We start from the raw sequence: 14,522 nt of genomic DNA, 5'->3' as shown, positions 1-14,522 counted from the left end.
TATTGTAAAAAAATCTTGCTATTATATGGGTGTACTTCAAGTTATTATAGTGTTTGAAAGTATGATGGCTAGCTTATCTTATCTTTAATGAAACTTTCTATTCTAAACAGGTAATTTTGAATTTCCCACCGATGATAATGACATATCAAGAAGATTTAAGTATGGATATTGTCATTGAACCATCTCTCGACATATCCACCAACATTAGTGACGCGAAAACTAGTGCTACACGAAAAGGGAAAAAAGGTGAGAAATTCAAACATAGAAAAAACTTAAAACCAATAAAATTAGTTTACAATATAAATTTAATTTCACTTTAGATGGCGACATACGCGTCATGCTTTACCCTGAAACGCTAATAAAATATGTTGGACCAGGCAAGAGAAAGGGGACTTCATACTATGAATGCCTTATTGGACAATGCAAAATAAAGCCAAAGGCACTATCAGCAGTGAACAATTCAAGAGGCAACATAAGAAAACACATTTCAATCAAGCACAATAAAGAAGATCTTGAAAACTTCAACATCCTTTGCAAAGAAATTGACAGTGCCAGTGTCAAAGGGAAACGATTTTGTTCACTACAGCAACCGCAGGCAACTGCAGCAACATCAGAACAAACCCAAACAAAGCTATCGTTTAGTGGCTACCCACGCATTTTAACGCAAGAAATGTTTGACAACTATATCGTGGTAAGCTTTCATTATTTTTATTCTTTAATTAAACTTCATTACATCTGCTTGGTAGGAATATCTCTGTGACGCTGTTTTACCGGTGTATCACACTGAACGACCGGAATTTAGGCTTTTCTTGCGCAGACTATGCCCTCGTCTTCAAGTCAAAAGTAGAGGATACTATAGGAAAGTGATAAGTATTTCCTTCGAAAAGAAGAAGATGAAGCTAAAGGAAAAACTTAATCAAGCAAAATGGCTCTGTACTACTGCTGACTGTTGGTCGTCCCGACGAAAGAGCTTTTTGGGGATGACCATACATTGGATTTCTGAAGACTTTAAGCGAGAATCCTATTGCCTTGCAATTCGAAGAGTTCAAGGTAAGTGTGATTATGACCTTCTCGCCCGACTGATAGAGTCCATTCATGAAGAATATGACATAACGTCAAAAGTCGTCGCTACTGTCACTGACAACGGAAGCAATTTCGTCAAAGCCTTTCGGTTGTTTTCCGTTAAAGTGCCTTCAATAAATACAGTAGCTTCGGTGGATGTAGCTTCTGATTCTGATCAAGGACCAGCTAAGTCTTCGCCAAAAGCTGGCTGCAGCTTTAGACAGCCCTATGAAAACGCCTCTCTCGTGAAAATTCTTGAGGAAATGGAATCAGATTTCTCAGAAAGTGATGTCGAAAACGAGGATATTGGTAAGTTTTGATACATAGTGTTAAGCTCATTGATGCATAGTAATAATTTTTTGTTATCCTGATATTCTACAGCAGAACATTTGCCTTCTGATGCTTCAGCAGATTTCGAAAACGTTGATGAAGTCCATGAAGACGACGCACAATTTTGTTTTTTGCCGTTAACGGAAACTTTGGATATCAAAGACAATGCCCAAGATATCTATTCTCTTCCGACTCATCGCAGATGCGCATCCCATTCTTTGAATCTCATCGCGTGCAAAGATGTCTTTGAAAACATGGAGCCTGCTTTAAAAAAACTGAAAGAATCTGCAGAACTAAAAATGAAGATGCTGTGGAAAAAGCAAAATCGAAGTACAAAAGCATCGGATGTCATCCAGGCAAAACTCAAATTGTTGTTTGTAGTCCATAATGAGACCCGTTGGAACTCATTTTTCGACGCCGTTGAACGCATAAGATACTTCATCCACAACAAGAAGCAAGAATTAAAAGAAGTATTTGAACACTTCAATATTCCCTATTTCCGTCCAGCCGAAGAAGAATATATTAAGGAATTTGTCAAAATCATGCGACCACTGGCAGACGCATTAGACGTCCTTCAGGCTGATCGCAACGTTTCAATGGGATATTTGCTACCAACTTTGACGATTTTGAAAAACAAATTGTTGGAATTAAAGCGAACGCCTGGCATTGTTCACTGCAAATCCTATATTACGGAAATAATAGCAGCTGTAACCAAAAGATTTAATACCTGCTTCCAGGACGATGACCACATCCTAGCTGCTATTTTACACCCTAAATTTAAAATGTCATGGGTCATTGAGGAAAACAAATCGTACTTTATGGACAAATTGCTTGCTCATCATGAAACTTTTGCTGTCAGCGCCAGTACAATCAGCGCAAACAGGTAAATATATTCTTTATAAAATTCAACAATATTTTTGTCTATCTAATTTAAATTTTCATTTAAAGGTCGCCTTTGCTGTCAGATCAAAGTGAAGAAAACGACTTATTTAGTCCGAAAAGAAAAAAAGATTTTTTCCGCTCTTTGACCACCACAAACGTCAAAAATTCCTACAACGAGGCCGTAGCCTTCATGGGGGATCCTTCGACAACAATTTCCAGCCTTAGGAAATATCCGTCCATTAAAGAGATGTATTTGAAATATAATACTGCCCTACCCTCTTCTGCTTCCGTCGAGCGACTTTTCAGCGTAGCTGGAACTATATTTCGGCCAACAAGAAATCGTCTTTCAGACGAAAACTTTGAAAAAATGTTGTTTTTAAGGGCCAATAATTCATTGTAATACGATCACATCAATACAGCAGTGATTTTCATGAATTTTGATGGTATTTTTGCAAATTTCGTTTTTTACCGTTACCGTTACCGCGCGGTACTTGGAAAAATTTTACCGCGGTACTACCGCTACCGCGCTACTTTTTACGAAAATTGAAGTACCGCTACCGCGGTAACGGTACTTTTTTAAAGTACCGCTTCCAACCCTGGTCCTACGTCGTATGGCCGTTGACAATTCAGTTCCAAAATAAAATGAATACACTCCAGTAATGTCCATTAAAACCAGCACAAGTACAATTGATTTATATAGTTAAGGATATTGGACTGGTAACCATCGCGTTCGGTCAACCACAAAAATGCAAACAAATAAAATTCACTTTCTTTAAAGAGGTCACTTTTCTCACAGAAATGTACCATACCTTTTGTGTTCTCGTTTTAAAAAACCCTTTAGTTGGAAGGAGATGAAATTTAAAAACTGACCACTAGGTGGCGTTTTAGAAAATACTAGAATTTACCGCGAGATGGTTCGTACTTCCCTGTGATTCATCCAAAAACGGCTAGGTGGATATAAAAGTTTTGATGCCAACAGCATCCCGTATTCCCAAGCGGTCACCCATCTTTTTTTTTTTTGTGTAAAAATTACCTTTTATTATCGATTAATATTCATCATGGCTCAGCATAAGAAAAACAAAACAAAATAAAGTAAACAAATAAATATGTTCTTAGATGCAGACGTTGTCGGGCAATAAAGAAAAATTTGGCAATGTTGGGTTTATCATAACAAAAATAAGCAAATGTATGGTGAATTTATGGTGGGATAATAAAAGAAAACAAAAGTAAACAAAGGCAATTGACATTTGAGGAAAATTTACAATACACAAAAATAAACAAAAATTTGACATATTGGGATAGAAATACAAACAAGAAAACCAAAATGATACTAAAATATGGAGCTTAATTAAAAGAAAAGGAAGGTGGAGGACTCATCTAGGGTTACAAAGTGATTTCCATAGGCTCTCTACTTCTTCTTGACTTGGGATCCTTAGGTGGCTTCTTGTTTTCCAGGTGATGAAGAAGTATGCAGCCAGAAGAGTAAAAGTTTGCCGGAGATTACCTATCGGCCCAAAATGGCCACGAATCAAATCTTCGTTTGTCGAACTGCAGCCCATTCGACGCATAGTTCCTTCCAACCAGCTCCAAACGGTGAGGCGTGCAGGACACTGGAACATCAGATGCTCATCGGTTTCGGGGTGTTGGTGGCAGATGGGACATAAGGCGTCCTTGGTGGGGTCAAACCGATGGCATCTGGTCCTGGTAGGGAGAAGTCGCTGGTTGAACAGGAACATGGTTTCTCTGATGTTACTTGGAAGGGCTGCAGTCTCCTTCCAGATTCGTGGCCAATCCAGATTAGGCCTCAGGATCTCCAGCTTTCCCGTTGTGGTCACCTCCAGGATCCAATGGTTATATGTTTTTCGGTGAACCATTGGATTCCCCTGCACCAGGACTGAAGAGGCGAAGAGTTGCTTGATTTGATGCAGGGGTTCCTGAAGGTAAAAGGGCCTCTTCATGACTGCTACAGGTAGGGTGTTGCCTTTGTAGAGTGGTAAGATGGTCCGGAGAGGGAAGGACATCCAATAACGAAGTAGAGAGCTTTCTGGACTAATGGGGCCTACAAGGATTCTATACAGGGGGCACAAGAAAAGGGAACGGTAAAAGAGTTGTGTGTGGACCATTCCCAGTCCCCCTTGGATGACAGAACGATAAGTTACAGTTTTCTTCGGCCTTTCTACTTTACCCATCCATAGAAACTTCCGGACAGCCTTTGAAATCTGGTCAGCCATACTTTGGTTACATGGTAGAACGTGTGCAATGAACACAGTTCTAGAGAGAGCCTTCGACTTAATGAATATCACCCTCTGGTAGAGGTTAAAACGTCGACAGGCATTCTCTCGCAGAATACCATTTAGAGGGCCGAATGCATCATTCCAGACCCTGTCAGCTGTCTCGGCTATAGAGTGGGAGAAATTAATTCCTAACAGGGACAATGTTGATGCCGACACAAGCCACTCAAGAGGCCAAATCAATCTAGAGCTCCAAGTCCCAAGTCCCAGGGCTTTCGTTTTCTCTTTATTCATCCTTGCCTTTGTCCACTGACAGAATAAGTCAAGAACCTGTCCTGCCCTGGTAAAATCTTCGTCACAAGAAATGAAAATGGTGACGTCATCAACAAAGGCTCTGACAGTGAGTTTTTCATTAAATAATGATACGCCCTGGAGAACTTTAGATAAGCGCACTAGTAACGGCTCAATGTATAGCACGAAGAGATGGACAGATAGGGGGCATCCCTGGCGAATCGACTGAACATCATGAATCACCCCAGCCACCTCCGGTCCGTTGAGGATTGACATTCCTGTTACAGAATACATAGTCTGTAACCAACGGACGAAAGTGGTGGGATAGCCCATGACATCCAGAATCCTCCAGAGGACTTCCCTGTTAACCAGGTCGTAGGCCTTTTCAAAGTCAACTCCAACAATGGCAGCGCCCATACCCCGAATCGAAAAGTTGGAAGAGTCATGGCATCCCCGGTCCTCAACGTATTGGATGATATCTCTATAAAGACTTAAATTATCAAAAATCAATCTACCAGGTACCCCACCTTTTTGGTGAGGCCCTATGGTAGATGATAGTGTCTGCCTCAAACGTCTCGCTAAAACAGATGCCATGACTTTGTAGTCACAGTTCAACAGAGAAATTGGCCGAAAATTAGAAATTCCGCAAAGCCCTGATGACTTGGGAATTAGCCTGATCGCCGCTTGTCCCTGCGATGACGTCAGGTTTTCCCTTTCAAGGATATGATTAAACATATCCAAGAAATGGGGTGCGATCGCGTCCCAAAATTCTACGTAAAACTCGTAAGGAATGCCATCGGTGCCAGGGGATTTGTTTGACTTCATTGCTATTAGAGCAGCTCTAATCTCAAGAAGGGAAATTGGCGCTGTTAGGTTTGGGGTTGGCTTAAAGCAATCTCTTACTCCCTCAAGGAACTCAGTCTCTGCCAGTGTGTCAGGAGAAGGTTGATTTTTAAAAATCCTCGTAAAATGGGAAACAATCTCGGCTGAAATATCCTCCTTGGTCGATAAGCATGTGCCATTAGGGGCAATGATTTTATCAATGCGACACTTACTATAGTTTATTCTGGCTCTATTTACGTGAAAAATATTTGCTTCCTCAACTTGTGGCCCTTCGAAACAGCGGGAACGTATCCCATACCCTTTAAGTGTGCTCTCCTCCCAAGACTTTGAGAATTTCCTCAACTGGTGAAAGGCAACCCAATCAAAGGTGTCTGCTTCGGCCAACTCCTGAATGCAAGACTGATAGAAAAACTTAGTTTCTCTAATAAGTCTAGCTCTTTGCCTAGAATAATCTACCGAAATGCGCCTGATACCTGGTTTCAGGACACTCTCCCACCAATTTGCTACATTACTTTCCCTAAGAGGATGATTAGCGGATTCCTGTATGAAATGAATAACGTATTTCTGATAACCTTCTTCTGATAATATTGAAGTATTTAGTTTCCACGACCCGGCAGAGGGTCTGCTACGATTCGGGAGATCGAGATTGCAAGTAAGCGTGGACTGTACTGACTGATGGTCGCTAATCGATAAGGATTGCAAACAAATATTTGAAAAATGTTCTGCAAATGATCGAGTAGCATAAATCCTATCAAGTCTAGAAGAACCGGAATGGTAATGAAAAGTGTGGCCCGGTCCACTATGATTTAGCTTTTTCCAGATGTCTACCAGATCAAGACCGGTAACCATCTCTTTTAAAGCATAGCTAACGACATTACTTGGGACAGGGGTGGATTGGATATTTTCCCTATCTTGGATGTCGTCAACGCAGTTAAAATCGCCCATCAACACGAAGGGCAGTCGAGTGGTAACTGAGTAGGCAGGAACGGTTTGACGAAGAAAGTTGTTTCTCTCGTTCTTAGCTTGCTTACCAGACGGGGCATAGATATTAATAAACGTAAAACATTTTACGTCAATGGAGATAAGCCTTCCGTCAGGTTCAAGAAGCAATCGAGAATATTCCAGACCATGTGTTGCTGACTCCAGTGCAAAAAAAAGTTGGCAACAGAGAGAGGATGAAGGATGAGAGATGAGGGTGAAATGCAATGACTAACGAGATGATGTAAAAAAAAAGGGAAACTTCTTTATTTCGTGGAAACAAAGGACCGCACGCTTGGTTTAAACAAAAAACGAGGGGGACAAAGCTAGTCGAGACTGGAAAATGAGACGGGACGAGACAAAGACAATAAACTTAGACAACTTGTCTGGGTGACTACAAAAACGATACTACCCTTTTCCCATGGAAAGGGGTAAAGGAAAACAAAAAAATAGGCACACGATACTAATCAGGCCCGTGCCAACTACAGCCCTGCCCGCGAGGGCAGCACCGTAGGTGACAGCGGGACCTGTTGCATCTGTTACAACATGTGCAAACAAACAAACATAACAAGGACACTTCGGACGTCGCACTACAAATGAAAAACAAAATGTGAGAACCATATGAAACCCAGGTCTTCTTCTAGCAGTTGGAGATGTCCCATCCTAGTGCGTTGGCAGGTTCGTGTACGCCTTTTTTGGGGCACATAAGACCTGATGATGATCGTCGGCGTGGCACAACGTGCAACGTCGGGGATGGGGGCAGTCTGCTGTCTTCGTGTGCCCGGCGACGGCGGTTGGGACGAAGCAGCCAAAACACCGTCGCTGGGCAAACAAGAGCTCCAACTTGTCCTTGTTTGTGAGGAGCATGAACTCCTCACACTCCGTAGTCTTCTTCCGGCAGGGGGTTGGTCCCAACACGTGCGACTTCAGGAAACAAAGGATCACCGGCGTGTGGAGAGGGACGACGTACGTTGGACGGGCTGGATTTGCGGCTGGGGTGGGTAACTGAGCACCGGCCGCTCTTTCCCGTTCCCTGCGCAAGAGAGACCCGACGTACCCACTCATCAGGGTCTCTCTTTCGCTCCTGTAGTGAACATGGACATTCACGAGGTCGTCAGCTATTTGCTTGATCTCCTTGTCAAGGTTTATGATTGTCCGCTAGTAACCATAAACCTTGTCGACGGCCTCCTTTTTGGCACTTTCCAGCTTTTCCATGGTGTCTAGGAGATTGGCCGCACACTCTTGTTCCATCTCCCGGCTCACCTTTAGCTTTTCTTTCACGGATGCTGGCGATGGAGGCGGATTTTCGGCCATGGCAATCACGTTGGGTAGAAGTTCACAGGTGGTACGTGTCGTTGTGACGAAGTTAGGTCGACTGAATGCTGTCTGCTAGTAGATTTGGCTAAACGGTTTCCAAATTTCCTTTTTGTGTTGCTAAACAGCAAGCGACCTGACTTTGCCCTTTGCCCTATATTTGAACTTAAATATAGGTGGCGTTGATCTTTGTGAATCCTCCACCAGGTTTAGAGTTGCGATTGTCATACGTTGTTTCCATTTGAGTTTACCACTGTGATTTTACTTGTTAATTTACATTTTGTTTTTACAAAGGGAGCTACTAATTATAATTAGTAGCCTTTTACCTTTTGTTTACATTTTACAACACCCTTTGCAGGTACAATTTTGGTTGTACAAGGGGAGCTACTAATTGTAGCTCCATTTCAAATCAATATTTACATTTTACCATATTGAAGTTGAATTTTACGCTGTTAAAGGTTCCATTTTTTCTTCCTTTGCGTAAACTTCTTGGTCTTTGACTGCAACCATGATACACAATTTGGCCACCGGCCGAATACATGGTTTTGGATGATTGGTAAGTTTTACTTTTACCACTCGAACAACATTATCCGTTGTACTGGGGATAACTTCCAACACTTTACCCATCGGCCATTGCCCACGCAAAGTATTTGGCTCGATTACCAGTACTAGATCCCCCACGGTGACGTTAGGCCTATCTTCTTGCCATTTTCTTCTCTCGGTTAAGTGTGGAACGTATTCACGTAGCCATCTGTTCCAAAAGTGCTGAAGAATGGCTTGACTTTGCTGGAACTGCTTGCTAGTTACGTTCAGGTCCTCCACGTCGGCCAATTTCTGGGGCACGTATGGACGAGCTCCACCGTGTAGGAAGTGATTTGGCGTTAATGGATCCGGGTCTTCTGGATCCATACTAAGATGAGTTAACGGACGGGCGTTTAGCAAAGCTGCCACTTCAGCGATCACGGTTCGTAGGACGTGGTCCGTAACTAGGCAGTTCCCGATACTGTTCTTCATGGCCCTTTTGCAGGATTGTACGATTCTCTCCCAAACACCGCCGAAGTGGGGTCCATGGGGTGGAGAGAAGTGCCACTCAATCTGTTGGCAAGCCATCACGGTGTGAAGCTCTTGGTGCTTAGCAACAAGCTCTTCTAAGGCTTGTTTCAACTCTTGCTCGGCGGCAACAAAATTCGTCCCATTGTCGCTGTAAACGACTTGGGGCTTTCCACGTAAACTAACAAAACGGGAGAAGCAGAGTAAAAACTCCTCCATGCTGAGCCCGTTGGCCACTTCAAGGTGTACTGCTCGTGTAGTGAAGCACGTAAATAGGCTGATCCAACGTTTTTCATGTCTTCGTCCCCGTCCACCAACTCGTACCGTCAAGGGTCCAAAGTAATCAATCCCCGTGTAGGTGAACGCGGGCAGGTGAGGCGTTAGACGATGTACTGGAAGGGAAGCCATTAACGGCGGGTTTGGTTTTGCCGACGCGCGCTTGCAGGGCCAGCAGTTGTTGAGGACAGATTTTACCACTTTGCGTCCAGAAAGTACCCAGTAGCGAGGACGTAGGTCTGTCAGCAATCTCTCTGTCTTGACGTGCATGTTTCTAACGTGGTGATCCCAAATTATTCTTTTCGTTAACGGTTGAGATGCTGGTAGAATTATGGGGTGTTTGGCTGCATAATCGATTGGCGCTTGAAGTATACGTCCGCCAATTCGCATCTGTCCGACTTCATCCAGGAAGGGCTGGAAAGTGCGAAGTTTTGATCTGAGTGGTAGTTCCAGATCCTTGCGAAGGGCGTAAAATTCTTCAGCGAAGGCCAATTCTTGAGCGCGTATGATGCATTTTGCCAATGATGTAACCATTTCTTCTACCGTTAACTCTCCGACACTTGGTTTTTCATCACGTCTTTTTGCTCTAGCGTTGTCGGCAAATCTTTTACTCCAGGCCAGTACTCGTTGAAGTTTCACCAAGCTGGAAAAACGTGCTACACATCGGTCGATGATGTGATTCTCATCTTCCGTTTTTACTGCTAAGACGCGGATTACGTTTACATCCCGTTCTTCCGGCTCCGTAATTTCTTCCCAGGTGTACCACTTTGATGGGTCTAGGTTCAGGAACGGAGGTCCTCGGTGGAAATAGGCCAATTCGTCGACGTCTCTTGGGTCGATACCCCTACTACAAAGGTCTGCGGGGTTTAAATCTCCGGCAACATGACGCCATTGTCGACGAGCCGTGTTTCGGAGTATCTTTCCGATGCGGTTGTTGACGAAGACTTCGAATCGGCAAGTCTTTGAGTGGATCCACCGCAGCACTGTTTGCGAGTCTGTGTGGAAGGTTACTTGCCTCAAATCAATTTCTAGTTCACGACAAATCGTGATAGCAAGGTTGAGGCCTTCTACTGCCGCCTGTAACTCCAAACGGGGAATCGTGAGACCTTTTACCGGTGTGACGTGTGTTTTCGACATGACGAATGATACGTCGACGGAATGGTCTTCAAATACGGTGCGGAAGTAGGCTACTGCTCCGAATCCTTTGGAGCTTGCATCCGTGAAGACGTGGAGGTGCTGTTGAGTCCAACGTTCTCGTTTGAAACGGAAGCATCTCGGCACTGAGAGTGACTCCAAATTTTCCAGGTGGTCGTACCAGCAATAGAAACGTTGACTCAATGCTTCCGGTACGACGTCATCCCGCCCGATCCGTTCTTCGTTGGTCCAGACATCTTGGAGCAAGGACTTCATCACGAAGGTAACTGGGGCGACTAGCCCCAACGGGTCGTAGACGCTCGAGATGATGCTTAGGAAGGCTCGCTTCGTGAGTGTCACGTTGTGTGGCGGCTTCCGAATCTTGAACGTCAGCATATCTCGCTCACTGTCCCACATTACTCCAAGCGTTCTTTCGACGGGGAGTTTTTCTAAGTCCAGATCCAACGTCGGTGATGCGAGGCCAAATTCTCGTAGCGCTGCGATCACCCTTCTCGACGACGACGTCCATTTAGTCAAGTTGAATCCGCCGAGCTGAAGAAGTGACTTCATTTGGCGGGACCGTTTTATGACCTCATCTTCAGAGTCGAAGGAGTCGAGATAATTGTCGACGTAGAAATTACGTCGAACGCGATCGGCTACGTCTGGAAACTGGCTGCGGTAGTCGTCGGCCGTCCTGTTGAGGGCGAAGATGCAGCTCGTCGGGGATGATATAGCTCCAAATACGTGTACCGTCATCTGGTACGTTAAAGGAACTGAGTTACTGCCAGGCGTCCGGTAGAGAAATCGGAAGGCTGCCTGGTCTGCTTCCGGGACCTTCACTTGGTGAAACATTTTCTCAATGTCCGCTCCGACTGGTACGAGGTTGCGACGGAAGCGGATGAGCACACCAAGCAGGTTAACGAGTAAATTAGGGCCTCGGAGCAGGTTTTGATTTATCGATGTGCCACCAAACTCAGCAGCTCCATCGAATACTACACGAACTTTGGTCGATGAGCTGGAAGGGCTCACGACCCCGTGGTGTGGCAGGTACCACGTCTTTGTTGTCTCCGTCTGGGCTTCTTGGGTCGTTAGGAGCCGGGCGTGTTTTAACCCGATGTACTCCTTGACTACTGCATCGTACTTGTGAGCGAACTCTTCGTCCCGATGAAAACGTCGTTCGAGAGCGTAGAGCCTCTTCAATGCAGCTGCCCGGTTGTTTGGGAGATTTACTTCGTCGGCTTTCCACATTAAGCCGACTTGGTACTGGTTTCCAATACGTTTTACTGTAGACTCGAGGATGCGTTTTCCACGTAGGTCATCCTCAGATAGAACGGGTGTTTCTATTGCTACTTCGTTGGCCTCCAGTTGCCAAAATTTCTTCACCAGCTCGTTTAGGTTTTCGGGACGTTCCACGGTGGCCAGATGAGCGATGAACGGACGCCCGTCTTGTGGTAGACCTATTTGTCCACCCAGACACCAGCCAAACGGCGTCTTGAAGGCAATGGGCCCGGTCGTTCCAGCCGGCGGCTTGATGGAAGCTACATGATCGTGGGCCTCTGCGACGTCGATTCCTATCAGTACGGTCACGTCCTCTTCTTGTACAGTTGGAACGGCGATACCACGTAGGTGCGTCCATGACTTCAACTGCTGAGGATCGATCGGCGAATTCGGCGTCACCTTCAGTTTGTCGACGGCGTAAGCGTGCTTGACTTCAAACTGGCCTTTACCATCACGAGACGTTAGGGTGAAGTTTACTACGGAAGCCGTAACGTTAGACGTGGCTCCGTCATACGAGACGACGTTGATGCGTTTTGATGGCCCAACGAGCCCCAACCTTTTTACTAAGTCGCTCCGAATCAGCGTGGTGTCGCTTCCGGTATCAAGGAAACCGAAAGTGTCGACCCACGTTTTGCCAGCTCCAACACGAACCGGTACAATCTTGAAATGTACACGTCGTTTTACTGTTTCCAGATGGGTCAAGGTTCCCAGGAAAGCTGTCGAAGGAGGCGCTGATGGAGCATTTGGATCCGCTAGCCTCCTCAATGGGATGAATTCGGACCCGTGAAGCAAGGTGTGGTGTCGGTTCCCAGTACAGTCAGCGACAGTACAGCTGACGTCCCTGGGACACTCCTTGCGTTCATGTTTTCCCGTAAGACATAACAAACATCTTCCGGACTTGAATACTTTCTCAGCCCTTTTCGTGGGCGTGAGAGACATGAAGACGTTACAGGTTGAGAGATGGTGGCTCCTGCCATTACATACAAAGCATTTCCATCTTTCCGTCTTCTCGGCTGGCATCTTCCCCGGTGTTGATCGACTCCTTGGAGGCATGATCGCTGAAGACGTTGACGCCGTTACTTTCGAACCTTCCATCGTCGTTACGTGTCCAATGGTCGACGTGTGTGGGAAGCTGGGTCTCTTAACGGGCTTCCTTTCGTCGAATTTTACGCCTTTGGACGTTGACGTGGGTAGAGACTCGAATACATTTTTTCCATGTTGCTTGCTCATGGATTTTAACGTCACCCAGTCGTCTAGGTCTAGAACATTCAGTTCTACTCCTGTCGTTTTTCTTTTCTCGTTCCACTTATCCTTGAGGTAAGGCGTAAGTTTTGCTTCAAGGGCCATCAACGTAGTACGGCTATATAGCTCATGGCTATACTTCGACTTTGAGAGCGTAGCTACAGCTCCGTGCAGACGATTCGCGAAAGTCTTGAGACTCGCAGCATCTATGCTCTTCAATGGCGGGACCTGTAAAAGGTCGTCGAGGTACGTCTGATCCATGATTTCAGTTCGGCCGTAGACTGCGTCCAAACGTTCCCACACCACGGAGTACATTGTTCCGTCGGTAAGACATTCACCGACTTCGTTTCGGACCTCTTCGGCTAGCAGCTCCTCCAACATGAAAAGAAGTACCGGAGAATCTTCGTAGTCTTCATACAAGGCCTGGAATTTAGCCTTGAATCGCGCGTAGTTCTTCGGGTTGCCGTCGAATGGCTGGATCTTGAAGTTTGGAGGTTGTAAACGGCTGCAACAGCTGCTGCGAGGACGATGACTATGGGCGTGAGAACGTTCAGAGTGCTCATCTTCGTCGTGATCCGTAGGGCCGCAACGGGACGCCATCTTGGTCATCGCATCTCGCCGCGGGTCTCGTGGAGATGCCTCGGTGGCGACCAATTTTCTGCGATGACGGACAGCATCCTCCATCGTGCGTATGGGTGACAGGGCTGGAACATCTTGACGTGCTTGTAAGACTGGTGATCGTTCAGGAAGTCGTTGATCCTGAATCGTTCGGGGCTGAACTTTCATCTCGTCTACTTCCGTTCGAAGGTCTTCGATTTTAGCGGACAAATCCACCTTAACCGCGTCAATTTTCTGATCCAAACCGTCCAACGTGTGATGTGCTTCCCGGACCAACGTGTTGTTGGCCGCGATATCTTTGGACGTAACTCTTGAACTATCAATGAGCTTACTAAGTTGTTCGCTCATGCTTCTTAACGCCTTGTTGAGGGTTTCTGTGATGGAAGTTGTATTTGCTTCCATCTGTGCCCTTGCCGTTTCCAACTTTAATTCCAACTTCAGCATCCGAGCTTCAGCCTCCAATTCGTCTTGGGTCGTTGGTTGTTGGAGGAGGCTGGTTGGTTTAACGTTGGTACGCCTTCTTTCAGATAGCGTGGTACTACATGTGATGTCTGATGCTACTGTCCCAATCGAGCTGGCGGACTTACTGGAGGAAGTGGCGTAGCGATTTGCGAATTTGATAACTTCAACGTGATCGGTTTCGAAGTCTACTTCCCACTTGTCGCATGCTTGACGTTGTTGCTCAGTCAGGTCGGATAAACTTTCTGTATACTGATTGTGAATTGCTTTGACTTCTTCGTATATACGAATCAATTCGTCCCGCCATGCAGTTACTTGTAACTTCTTTACTCTGATGGCTTCTTCGACGTCGGCGTCGGCCAAAGATTTACAGGAAGAAAACCCGACAATTTACCAATCAAGCGAGGGTTGTTACTAACGAAGATGGAATTTGCACGTGTTCGTCAAATCCCGGGTTTCGGCACCATTTGTTGCTGACTCCAGTGCAAAAAAAAGTTGGCAACAGAGAGAGGATGAAGAATGAGAGATGAGGGT

General features: G+C 45.4%; 1 protein-coding gene across 1 annotated transcript; it reads right to left on the bottom strand.

Moving 5' to 3' along the window:
• Positions 1–8,375: 8,375 nt before the first annotated feature.
• Positions 8,376–13,877, bottom strand: LOC132088399 (uncharacterized). The gene is made up of 6 exons (XM_059497285.1): positions 12,840–13,877; positions 11,973–12,068; positions 11,421–11,918; positions 10,573–11,363; positions 10,273–10,467; positions 8,376–10,101 (listed from the first exon to the last, which is right to left on the bottom strand). Exons 1-6 carry the CDS (start codon positions 13,875–13,877, stop codon positions 8,376–8,378), a joined length of 4,344 nt encoding a protein of 1,447 aa, XP_059353268.1.
• Positions 13,878–14,522: the final 645 nt, after the last annotated feature.

Source organism: Daphnia carinata, chromosome 10 (genome assembly GCF_022539665.2).
Source record: "Daphnia carinata strain CSIRO-1 chromosome 10, CSIRO_AGI_Dcar_HiC_V3, whole genome shotgun sequence".
In the NCBI taxonomy this organism is placed as follows: Eukaryota; Metazoa; Arthropoda; class Branchiopoda; order Diplostraca; family Daphniidae; genus Daphnia; species Daphnia carinata.
Note: the sequence above shows the minus strand (reverse complement) of the source record. Positions and strands in the feature narration are given on the sequence as shown.